The 13,263-nt window shown below is 31.0% G+C and overlaps 1 protein-coding gene across 9 annotated transcripts in view; it reads left to right on the top strand.

Moving 5' to 3' along the window:
• Shab (potassium voltage-gated channel shaker cognate b) overlaps positions 1-5,995 on the top strand; it is a 38,559-nt gene extending 32,564 nt beyond the window's left edge. For 5 of the 9 annotated variants that reach the window (XM_085960141.1, XM_085960139.1, XM_085960138.1 and 2 more), the window contains 3 exons: positions 1,052-1,124; positions 2,449-2,585; positions 5,195-5,995. In XM_085960141.1, the coding sequence (XP_085816267.1) occupies positions 1,052-1,124; positions 2,449-2,585; positions 5,195-5,341 (357 nt within the window). In that variant the 3' untranslated portion in view covers positions 5,342-5,995. The remainder of the gene's footprint in view (positions 1-1,051; positions 1,125-2,448; positions 2,586-5,194) is intronic. The other 4 variants (XR_015072170.1, XR_015072169.1, XR_015072168.1 and 1 more) reach the window with 1 other exon arrangement.
• The last annotated feature ends 7,268 nt before the right edge of the window (positions 5,996-13,263 follow it).

Raw genomic sequence — 13,263 nt, 5'->3', positions numbered from 1 at the left:
CTAAAGAGTGTATACGGCGGAGCTACGGGATGCTGGTTTGACCTAGAACGAAGCAAGAAGACTGGCGAGCGACAGGGATTCTTGGAGGCGCCGCGTGGTGTCTATATGCTCCAGTTAAGGGGCGGATATGGCAAAAGAAGAATTATTATTATAGGTTCATTTTTATTAAAAATTTAAAAACAAATTAATGAGATGGGGGGTGTGATTGCATATTTTTACATAATACATCAATAATCGGTACAATGTTTGAATGCTAATTTGCAGCGTTAGCTCCAAAGTCTCCGTTGAAAAACACAACTTATGTTCACTTTTTCTATTACCAGTAATGATAAAAATGCCGTTTCACATAGGTATGTTGTCGCAAAAGGAATTATGATCAACAATGCTACTTTTGCAATTGACGGATATTCTTGCTGTCGCCTTATCCAAAATTCTGCAAGACTTCCATTAAATTCGACTTCAAATCCGATCTAATATCAATCAATTCTTCTTGAGATGCCCACGTTATATTATAACCATATTTTAAGGATTTAGCGAATGGTGTTCTTATCCAATTGTACTTTGGTCTTCATTTAAGTTTGGGAAATATTATCGTCCAGTGATCACGTTTTTTATGTTTTTTTTTCAAATACTGAAATATTTCGCGGCTCCCTGGCAAGAGCTCCAGGGCCCCCTAGGGGGCCGCGCCGCCCAGTTTGAGAAATACTGCCCTAGAGTACAATGATACTTTGTCGTTAACATCCTTTTTTTAATATTTCGTTTCGTTGACCAGTTGAGATAAACAAAGACAAAGGAACTTTGAGTCATGAAGGGTTCATCTTCATCCCGAGTAGTGTTCAATTAATTGTACATTCAATATTATGTACATATTGCAGGACAAAAAAAATGCAAGGATTATTATTTATTTTGTGTCTGCATAGTGTGGTCGGTCCAGATAATTTTTAGTGATGTGACTGGTTCTTAGAGCTGGGCTCAATAATTATTTTTATAAGTTTAGTGATTTATTGTTAGCATGCATCTGGAACTAACGATAAAACTCTTGATTTGACAGGAATGGAGCGATGATGAAAAACGACCACCAAGAGGTATTGCCACGAGAATAATAAATCATCACATTTTTGGAGGTACATGCGTAAAATACAACCATTATTAAAATTGAATAAAAATAAGTGCCACAGATATTTCACTCTAAAGGTTTGAGTCTAAGCTAATTATTAGTAGGCAGATTTACAATAAACAATGCATTAGCAATAGAATTATATGGTTTTATTTTATAAATAAAGCAGGTATATGTAATAATTAATCTCGCTGCTATCCTGTCGTTGATCATACCTTATGGATCAATGGCCAGCGGCAAAATAATGTCAATCTCGTGGCATGTAGTTCCCTACAAAAATAAAAATTGAAGTTTTTCTGATTACAATAGAAACTCTATATAACTGACTTTGCGGGTGAGGAGGTGTCCGTCAAAGCCGAAAGTTTGTTATATAAAAGTAGGATTTCCGAATGTGTTTTTGTTATTAAGAAAATACAAGGCACGTGCCAATTTTATACGTTTTCTGGGATTAATGTTCGCACATACATCAGATATTATTGCAAATTTGTGTAATTTGTCTTTTTTTAGTGTTCAAAAGAGTTTGCTTTCTTATGCCCTATTGCTCATATACGAGACACAGACACTACAAACTCCAATTTTTGTGAGACTTCAAGTTTTCGATTTAACGTTAAATTAATTCTTTTCTGTTTGTCCTTATTTTAAGGTTAGGATTACGACGATGTGTTTGATTGTAATTAACAATTTAAAAGTATTGAATGGATTAATAAATGCATCCATTCACTTAAAGTAATGTTGTGCAGTTGTGTGAATTAGCGGCCGGCGTTGCAAACACCAGTGCTATGTTCAGTCCACGAGCAGGACGGCATTATGACTCGAATTCAAGTGGTATGACGTCATTATCATGCGCAGAACATTGTTTATGGTGGCACTTGGATTTAAAGGTGTATAATATTAACAGGTGTTTTCAACAATTTTCACATTTGACCGGATATTTTTGTGTTATATCGAGGTTTTACTGTACCTACATATTACAAAATTGTGTCAAATACAAGTCAATATGTACCCATCTTTTGTAAATGATAATACAGAAGGTATTTCATAAATTTTTCGTAATCTAACTTCTAGAGAACACAATTGTTGACACAATAAATTGAAATAATTCCATTACAAAAATGATATGGAAATAATCTATTTCATTCGTCTTCCAAGCTTAAAACTTTTGGCGTATTATGAGCACAAGTTTGTAAGTATCCGATAGATATGAAAAGATAATTTTTTGTAACTCTTATGTCTGAAAAGGTTATATAATTATTATTATAAAATCCTTATAGAATATTTTCATGACAGGTTAGGCCAATAAACATTGTATAAATTGTTTATTTCCGGTTCAGGCAAAAACGGCAACAAAAGAGGCGGTTGGTCGACAGAAGCTGACAGTGTGAAGGCCCGCTCGATATTGAAGAACAAGGAGATGCGGGGTACTGACAGTGAACTCCTCATCCAGGACACCATCTCTGCGGGAGCCAACGTAAGTTATTACACTACCTCATATATATTTTAAAGAAGAATGATCAGTACCTACATAGTTGTTATGATTTGTATATTCATTTACTTCCACTGCAGTAGAAATAAAATGAAAACACCAACTTAGCGATATACAAAGATTAATAAGATATTTGTCTTTAATGGTGTTAACTACCAATTAGTGATGAAAATACATTCCGTCAAATAAAATAAAACACAATAGGTAAATACTGCGCAGTAGTGAAGAAATTGAACCAAGAATACAAATTGCAGATGGTACTGGTTAGTTTTTAAACCATTATAGTGGAGGTAGACTGTGGAGATCTGACAAAAACAGTGTACACTTTGTCAGTCAGACTTAATTACTTTTATTGAATTAAGAGTACAAATTCCAGATGGTGTTTGTTAGTTTGATAAAAAATATTATTACATTTATAAAATATCTAAAATTGTGTATGATTTAATGGCTTATAATTTTAGATATTTTATAGATAGAATATTTTTTTACTATTATCTATTATGGCTTGGTTGATGCAGTTTAATTAAATTTTAAAAATTAACTAACGCTATCTGCAACTTGTAAGTTTTTCAATGAAAAGTAATACGTATGACTGGCAGATTTTAGCGGGCACTGTTTATGTCGGATCTTAACTAACAACCTACCTCCACACTTTACCACTGATACATAATACTTATTCCACATTATGTTTAATTTTTTTTTTAATAATCAGGGGTTCCTCGATTATACAAGTGAACATGTTTTGTGTTCAAAATGGTATTAATAATTTCTTGGCAATATCTGCCCAATTGAGTGAATCTAAACCTGTGTTGAAATTGCTCAGGTATGATTTTTGACAGATTCTGTCAATAACAGTGTGAGTTTGCTATACATTTATCTGCAATACGGAGTAACTTGCAATTAATTGGTAACTTTTTTCAGTTTACTTTCATATACTTAGGTTCTGCCTATATAAGTTTTTGTCTTTCCACTAAATAGGTAAATTCCATGTAATGATGGTAAAATTGAACAAATCATTTCAGTTCTTCTCCGTCAGAATGAAAAAAAAAAAGTCTTAAATTATGTTACTAAACTTTTATGTGTACCCACTGTGGTGTAGATGCTAGAATGTTCGCCTTACAAACCATTTTTAAAACCCCGTTGCTGGGTCATATTTACATGCTATTTTTTCAATAGTTATGTGTTAGCATACAAATGATTTGAGTGAATGGTTGACAACCAATCCTCATATAGACAAATCCCCGTTAAGATACCTCCACACTGCGGTGATCCATATCCTCTGCTTTGGAGTGAAAATGGTGGTTAATCTTTTTTTTATTTTTTGCCATCATTTTATGTTCAGTTCTGTATGGAGAAGTAAATTAAACTATTAGCAGAAACATTTTTGACATAATATTATCTCTAAAAGTTTAAAGGTGCAAAAAAAAAATTAAATTTTTGGCATTTTTGCTCTTTGATCAGTCAGGTTCAGTGAATAAGGCTCGTTAAAGAGTTTTTTTGGTCAAAATCATTTTGTATGTTTAATCTACAACAGGCATTTCTGGCGATATTGACTATTTCCTGAACGGTGACGATATATGCTTTAACTTGTTATTCTATCAGTATGTACACACTGTAACATTTTTTTAATAAAATATAACTAAAGGCTCAGGGACACAGAACGCGATTTATTGCGCGATCAGTGATTTAAGAACGTCACAAAGGACGTGATACATTTATGAGCGATCCAGTATCATGGTCGCATACTAGTGGGCAGATGTGTATTCTTTTTTAACGGTTTTTGTTCGGAATGAATAATGGGTATGAGGAGCAACTACCTTTTCTATTAGTCCTATAAAGTAATAGAAAAAAAGATGATGTTAGGTAGATGATATCAATACGAAAAAGGAAAGATTTGGGGAGTACCACCGCCTCTTTGAGCTTCAATCTTGTGAAGAAAGATTTTTCTATATTTTCATATGTCACGTGTAAGTTTCGAGGAACTATATGACCTGATAAAATTGAAGATTTTCGATAAATAACTCCGTTTCTTCCTCCATCGCATAAACCGCGTGGTCGATTTTGTAATTTTATACAACCATATCTCTGCCTGTGATCACGACTGGCTCACTGCGACAGATTGTCCTGTGTGTAGCGGGGATGAAGCAATCTTGTGTATACAACTAAATCGCTGCCCGCCGCGACAGATCGCGTTTTGTGTGCCAGAGCCTTAAAAGTAAACTTTCATTTCAATAGCCGGGTGTAAAACTACATAATGAAATTGCATTTTACATTTATTACTGGTTTAATAGCCAATAAGATTTTACACAAGTCAAATTAATATTGTTTGTAAAATGTTGAATCACAAATAAACCTATCACCTATCTATCAACCTATACCTATCACGGAAGTTATCTAACTTTCAAAAGAAGGGCGAAAATACACATGTAATACTTTAAAAGAATATTCATTGGAATGTAGCAATTTTCTAGTTGACTTGTATTAATAGTTACTGGATGACAATTGATTTTATTCTGTTTATACTATTTTTGTCACAAAAACATGTCATACTTATAGTATTGGTAATTATTGTTGATAAGGAAATTGACTTGCAGGGCGATTCGGGAAGCGAATGCTCACCAGTAAGGAAGAGTACGTTGAAACAGAACCACTGTGGCGGTGCGGGCACGCACCCCGAAGCGGAAGACGACAGGAGAGACTCTGCGGCGGACCAAAGCAACGTGGACTCCTCCAATAATTGAGTGCAATAATTAACGACATGCAAACATATCAACGTGTGATTGTGACTATTTGAAGAAACCCAAAGTCAATAATGAGGTACAAATCGGTCGATGTACCGCTTTCATTCCATTATGCCGCAATTAAGTTTTAGACTTGTTAAGTTTTACACCAGACTCTTGAACTTTTTTCGTTCGATTTAGTTTCTTATAAAGACCCCACGCTGTGACCTTTTATGAATAAAAATGATCCATATTGAGGAAGTGTATTTTGAAGTAGTGAATATGTTTCGTGATAGACGTTTCCGCAGCTGATTTATTTTTGTGATATAAATATTTAAAGAGAGAGAGCAATTATCACTTTGCCTTTGAGGAGTCGGTGGGGATCCGCTCCCTCGGATCGTTATCAGTGTTTTAACGAAGCGGAGACGCCTGCCGGGCGGCCTCTTCCGGTTGTTATTTTTACTTTTGATTCCATTATTAGAAGGCATCCATTGTTATTTCTTATGCTTATTGTTAAAATTATATAAACTCAGTATTTTCAATTACTTGACACATAATAATTATAAGAGTAAAATAATAATAATATGTATGCTGTTTCAAAAACTATAAACGAAACATTTAACGAGATTATATTATATATTGTAAAGCATTTAATAAAGAAATGTATATGTACAATTGGGGTTGTTTATTCATTTCACTTAGGTTTCACATTCTCCGAGTATACTTCCTTCTTATATTATTTACAATAGATAATAACAGCACCTCTACTCCATGAATAGACAATGTTCCAATACATTCAAAGGGGCATCACATTGTTTTTATTTTATACACAAATTCATTCTTCTTTTCAAATAATATTGATCAATTAATAAATAATTATAACATTTAAATATTCCTCATCGATTATTACAACATAAAAAATAGGTACACTTACAGGGCCAGATTTACACTTCTAAGACAACTGGACTAATATATTTTTTGGGGTACAAAAAACCAACTTATTGAAAACATTGTTAACAAAATCATCCATTTTTCAAACTCCATTAACATTACTGTAGGTATGTGAACTTAAAAATTTTGTCAATGATAATATGATATAAAAAAAATAGTTCATGGCAATGTGGAAAATAATCTTTTACCTTGTCAATAAATTAAAGATAATATAGTTTAGAAAAATTCTGAAAGCGATTCAAACGTTTAGGTAGTCGGAATTTGGTTTTCATCTGAATATCCAGATTAGCGCATTTTTTTTTATTCTTCAACATCCTTTTGAATTGAAATATAAAATTGATTATTTTTCAGGCCTAGGGTCCCTATAAATCTGGGTACCCTGATCCAACCTTGTACACTTATAACATATTATGTCAATGAAAAATTAAAATACCTCACTAATATTAAACTATTGCAACAAGCATATTAATATGAATATGATTTGTGGCATTAAATGTGTTTAATTCATTTGTCAAAATTTTTTGAGATAAAACAACAGTTAAGTTTTCAATAAAACAATAGAATAAGAAAGGTATATTAAAATACAATTTATCATTGATAAGCCAGAATACAAATCAATCTGACGAAGATACATAAAGAGTCTTTAATAGCCTCGAATTAATACATACAATTTAATATATGTACTAACAAAACCATTACAATAATTACCATCAAGATGCTTTTCATCTAACGTTACAATTCATTCACAACAATGATTGGTATAAAATTGCATGTATGCTATTGGAGATGTCATAAAATTGATTATAAATTTGTAACATTAAACATTTTATAATTGTCAAACTGACAGTTTCGACAGATTGCTTTTCAATTGCGTAAGTTATTTTGATTGAACTGTTTTCAAATTAGTGTGATATGAAATCGATTCAGATTTCTAATAATATACTTGCACCGTGGAATGTATGTATGAAACCACTGTGAAGCAATAGTAAATGCAGAAACACATTATTATCACGTCATGACACGCGAGGACTTCACGGTAAGCTAGCACCATGGGCAAAAAGTGTGAAAACATATCACAACCACACTGAAGTCACCTCACTCGTATCACATCGGATTACCAACCTCACGTGTGATAGAATGTCTTTTAAATCTACATATTTTCGAGTCACATGATCTCACATATCTTGTCAGACTGGGATTGGAACTTACGACATTATAAGCTGACATGTCACTGCTCGGTCATCGTGTTTCCAATCAATATGTGTTTAAATCCAAGCAATGGGTCGAACAAAATGGTTATCAATCATTCCTTATCGAAAAGTTTGATAAATTAACCCCCACTGGAGGTCCATGTTTTGTTTTGAGGTAGCTTTAGCCATTTTTTACCCGTAAAAAAGAATAATATAAATCCCCAATAGCATATCAAAGATCATTTTTACTGATTATCAAATGATGAAATAACCTAGTCAACATAAATTTAAAAATAATGGTGTAGCAAAAAATTAATTCTAAATATTTATATCGATTTAAATATTAAAAGTCTCATAAGCAGAAATAAAATCATTATAAAAATGAAGCAAGAGTCGTGCATCTTTTATAAAAAAAATACCATAAAATATGATTAATTACAAAAATGAATATATAAATAATTTTTTATAGATGAACAGATTTTGGCTGAATATATATTTACTTAGAATCAAAAAAAAAAAGATTTTAATAAATTGAACAATACAAAAAAGTTTTTTTTTAATTGTATAAGCTCGGCTACAAGCGAAATTTTATAGAAAATAAAACATATTTTATTCTTCGAAATAATCTGCTCTCAATACATTTTTCTAAAATATATAATAAGACAATAGTTTTTTTAAATATATATATATATATACCTATGATAAACTTCTATTATAAATTTAACATTAGGCATAGAACTTGTACTCGGAATATTTATATCTTTGGCTTTTAAATTAAATACAACAATAATGATATTGATTGTTAAAAATATGATTAAATTAAAAATAGTACGAAGTTCCAAGTCAAAAGATTTTTTTTATACATACAACTGGTGTTTGGTCAGGAAACAATTTATATTTTAATATGTTTTAAAGGACATTTTTATACTTAAATGTACATACAGTAATAGATTATAAATTATCCATTCAGTGATACAATAATTCTGCCTTTCTGCCAGTACAATATTTCTGAAAATGTTTTTCAGAATGCATGCAACACACTGTCCTCGGTGGTAAGTCTGTCTGCGACGTTTAATGATTCAATATACTGAAAATGTTTACATCATCATTTGAAAATCGGCCTTAAAAATAACACATAATATACATGGCAACATTGAACAGGATTTTGTATAATATGAGGCAGTTAGTGACCCAACTCCAAAAAGTTCATTTGGACATAATTAAGGTGTATAAAGTAACTGAATGCTAATCAAAGTATATGATTCAAAGAATCACTTTAAGCTCGTCGAAGGTCAAAATTAAGTTTTTATTGTATTTTCAAACCATGATCCTGGACACTCCTTAAACGTTTTAGATAATCTATTTATATAATTTTGAAGCCTTATTATCCTTTATAGTTATTTTAAACATTTGATGACTGCATAAAGTATTTTTGTTACATAAAATAGTATTCTTTTAAACCTCTCTCTCTAATGTTTTAGAATATAGTCATATTTCGGTACATAACCGTGCAGTGGTGTTAAGATTTTTTACATTTATTAATTTTTAAACGCATTTATAAAACCATTAGTATAATTTATTACGAGATAATTTTTGTAAAATATTCACGATAAAAAATTATATTGATAATCTCTGTGATCCCAAATTTGACAAGAATTAAGCATTTTATTATTCAAAAAATCGGCAAGATTAACACATTTGAAGATGATTCTAAAGATACTTATTATAAGCTATGTCTTTGACCATTCAATTGTGATAAACATCTTATGAATAATGATTGCTTTATAATAATTATTGACCTAAGAATAAGGTAGTTTTTTTTTTAAATACGCCATTTCTTTTGGCATTCCCCAGTGGTTAAGCTACAACATACGGCCGTAGCCATAAATTGACAAACTATAATTAAAGTAGGGAGTAAAATTATGTTAACGCACGTGTTTGAACATGTACCTAACCGAATTTTTTTTTATTTTTTTTTAAACGGTACATGTTCAAACACGCGCGTCAATATCATTTTACTTTCTACTTCAATTATAGTTTGTCAATTTATGGCTACGGCCGTATGTTGTAGCTTAACCACTGGGGAATGACAAAAGAAATGGCGTATTTCAAAAAAACACTACCTTATTCTTAGGTCAATAATTATTATAAAGCAATCATTATTCATAAGATGTTTATCACACTTGAATGGTCAAAAACATAGCTTATAAAAAGTATCTTTAGAATCATTTTCAAACGTGTTAATCTTGCCGATTTTTTGAATAATAAAATGCCTAATTCTTGTCAAATTTGGGATCACAGAGATTATCAATATAATTTTTATCGTGAATATTTTACAAAAATTATCTCGTAATAAATTATACTAATGGTTTTATAAATGCGTTTAAAAATTAATAAACGTAAAAAATCTTAACACCACTGCACAGTTATGTACCGAAATATGACTATTATCTAAAACATTAGAGCGAGAGGTTTAAAAGAATACTATTTTATGTAACAAAAATACTTTATGCAGTCATCAAATGTTTAAAATAACTATAAAGGATAAGAAGGCTTCAAAATTATATAAATAGATTATCTACAACATTTAAGGAGTGTCCAGGATCATGGTTTGAAAATACAATAAAAACTCAATTTTGACCTACGACGAGCACGTGGGCCGTTAACATCTACCGTGTATGAATTAGGCCACCGTAATACTCACGGCCTCATATCGAGAGTTAAAGTCCAACATAACATATTGAGAAAATGTTCACTAGATGTAATTGTATTAGAAATTATATTATAAACATACCACATAAACGTGAAGTTTGAAAGTTGTTGACAGAAAACAAGACATAGTCGAAAGGATACGGAGTGAGGCAAACTGATGCAATTTTGTTGAGGTACGTGCAGTCGATGCTAGCAACCATAACATAATCTTGCCAAGGTTCAATTGCTCGAATAGAATTGATTTTTTCCTGTATTACAACTACTACTATAATATAATGGCTATTATCAGTGGCATGCGGTGACTTTTGCTTGTAGGGATGCTGAAGAATAAAAATCATGACAGACACCTACTATTTGTACAATTATTTATCTATTTTGTAACTAATTTAATCTTGGCAAATGAAGTATGGTGTGTGGCATTGCAATATAGTAGATCTGAGATATTGAAAAAATATTTGAGTGATATAAAATTATTGCTTGACAGGGGCTATATACTGGGAGGCCGGGAATAGGGCGCTATTTTACTTTGAGAATATTAGGATTTTAAATATGTGTTTCATTTGGGACATGCTACTGTAGAGCATCACACAGCCCTTAACCTTGACGATAGATAAGGAGGCCCGCTTCAGGATATAGAGGCCATGCATAGTAGTCAATTGATTATTATTGGGGATGCTTTGTGCCTAAAGCATTCATGGACCGCACGTTACTCGTAATTATTAGCTCAGAAAGTAAGGTACGATACTTGAACATTTTCTAAGTAGGTATGTCATTCTAGTCGTTAACCCTCAATATATAAATGCACCTCAATAATACTATCCACATTATGTTTGTAGTGGAAAATATGAACATGAATACTTTCCGTAATTATATTTATAAAGGTTTAATAGGTAAAACAATTTTTCTACAATAATTAGTGAATTAGCATAACGTAGAGATAAACGATCATAAAAATACTGTATTTGGTGGGTTTGATCAATTCATAATACACTAGTGTTCTTACGTTAAAATGTTATCTAGTTTCTGCGATAACTACTCAAATATTACCATAATAATAATAATTAATAGCACAGTATCCTAATGAATGTTGAAATTTATAATATGCAACATAGTTTATGAACATAATATATTTTTATAATACTGACAATTTTGATGATTTTTTAAAAATACAATGGGTATGTTACATAATATTTTATATTGAAGTTGTATGTTACTTTCCGAATCAGTCATAAATACACGAATACGATATAATATTCATTAATTCTAAATAATCGAAATCATATATTTTTTTTAAAAATGGAACACAATGGGAGAAGAGTTCTAAATGCTAAAAAGTAATTAAATAATATGTGTTTAAATTTATCACATATTATTTATAATAAAGCAAAATTACCTAACAAAGGGGAAACAATATGAACGCAGTAAAGAATGTGACATTCGCACGATTATGAGGTAAAAAGTTGTTAAAACTCATTAATTAAAAATATTAAAAAAATTAATAAAAAACTATTCAAATATATAAGTAATGTATAAATGCGTAAAATGAATGATTTGTTTAAAAATACGTTTCTGACATTTATGTCAATAAAAACTAAAACTGAACTCCCATCTGTTGTAATTATTTTCGTAAATACAGTCCGATAGTATTTATTATAATACGTCATTTTAAATTGTAAAGCAAATCTTGTAAATTTTAATATTCCTATATAAAACTGATGAAAAATCGACACGGCATCATTGTAGAATAAATCTGTGTCAAAAAGAGAAAGGGAGATAAATCTGAAAAACTATTTGATTAAATGCCAAATGAGAAAAAGAATCGATCGAATCAATGTCTCCAAATTATTTAATTACACAAAGAAGCATTAGAGTTCTGGAACAAAGTTATCAAAAACTCAATCTTCTTTTGGTTTTACTCTGAAGTAGTGATTTTAGACTTATCTCCCTTTTAGGTTCACACACATAAATAATGATTAATTTATTTCACATTATCATTTCGCTAGCCACAGACAATTTCTAATGATATAATAATTAGTATGCATTATCGTACCCAGTCTTGTATTATTAGTGCATGGCTAGTGAACGACACATAAAATTAACATTTACAAATATTGAAATATTATGAGTTAAACAAATTATTACAATGTGAATCCAAATCGTGGGCCTATAACAGTGCCACATTGAAAATAAGGTTCAATAACTCGGACGGGTAAAAAGAAAGAGTGGAAAGGTACCAAGCAAGATAAGCTGAAGCGACAGGAGTGTTGAAAACACTTACCGCTTAACACACACCGCCGCCTACTCCTTGCCGATGAAAAAAAAATGGTATTTTGCACCTTACTTTCACTGTGTTAGAGTTATAAAACCGAATTTAATAAGACACCAAATTAGGAAGTCGATTTTATGATATAGGTTACTTAAAAGTTCTAACATAACACATTAAGCATTGGATAGACATGCTCTAAATAGTTAGTATATTGCCAATTTTTTCTGCATATGATTGGATATTTCATCAATGGGCATTCAATATGATTACGCTATTTTAGATTGGGTCTATCAATAGCTCTAGTCACTATTAGTAATCGATTCTTAAACTGTTTCATGGTAAATGCAAACACAATAAATAAAATTATGTACTGACTTTGTTCATCACTTAAATATTCTACTATTGGACTTCTTTGATACAGTTAAGGCCATAAAAGAAATTAATAAATTAATAATACATTCAGTTATTCAGCAAAACACGTCTGAGCAGACTAGATACTTTAGTTACTTACTTTTAAAATTGATAAATATTTATTACGAGAAATCACTATCGACAGAAAATGTATATTTGAAATTAGTTATTTTGTATTGCACTTTGCAATACTACAAATAATGACGAAACGGATAGGCCTTGTCAAAATTAGCAATTGGCAAACATTCACGTAATTATGCAGTCTATCCGGACATCATAGAAATTAATACACATAAAGTATTATGAAAGAGAAAACAGTCTTGAAATTATGCTTATGCCTGGCATGCGTCAAGACAGCGTTCATGAAATCACTACTTTTCTATGTGACACTTTATCACTCACTGTACAAGGGC

The sequence above is a fragment of the Rhyacophila brunnea genome, unplaced genomic scaffold (assembly GCF_057557595.1).
Source record: "Rhyacophila brunnea isolate RB1 unplaced genomic scaffold, BYU_Rbru_1.0 scaffold_9, whole genome shotgun sequence".
Lineage (NCBI taxonomy): Eukaryota > Metazoa > Arthropoda > Insecta > Trichoptera > Rhyacophilidae > Rhyacophila > Rhyacophila brunnea.
The sequence above is the reverse complement of the archived record's forward strand: the minus strand, read 5'-3'. Positions and strand labels throughout refer to the sequence as shown.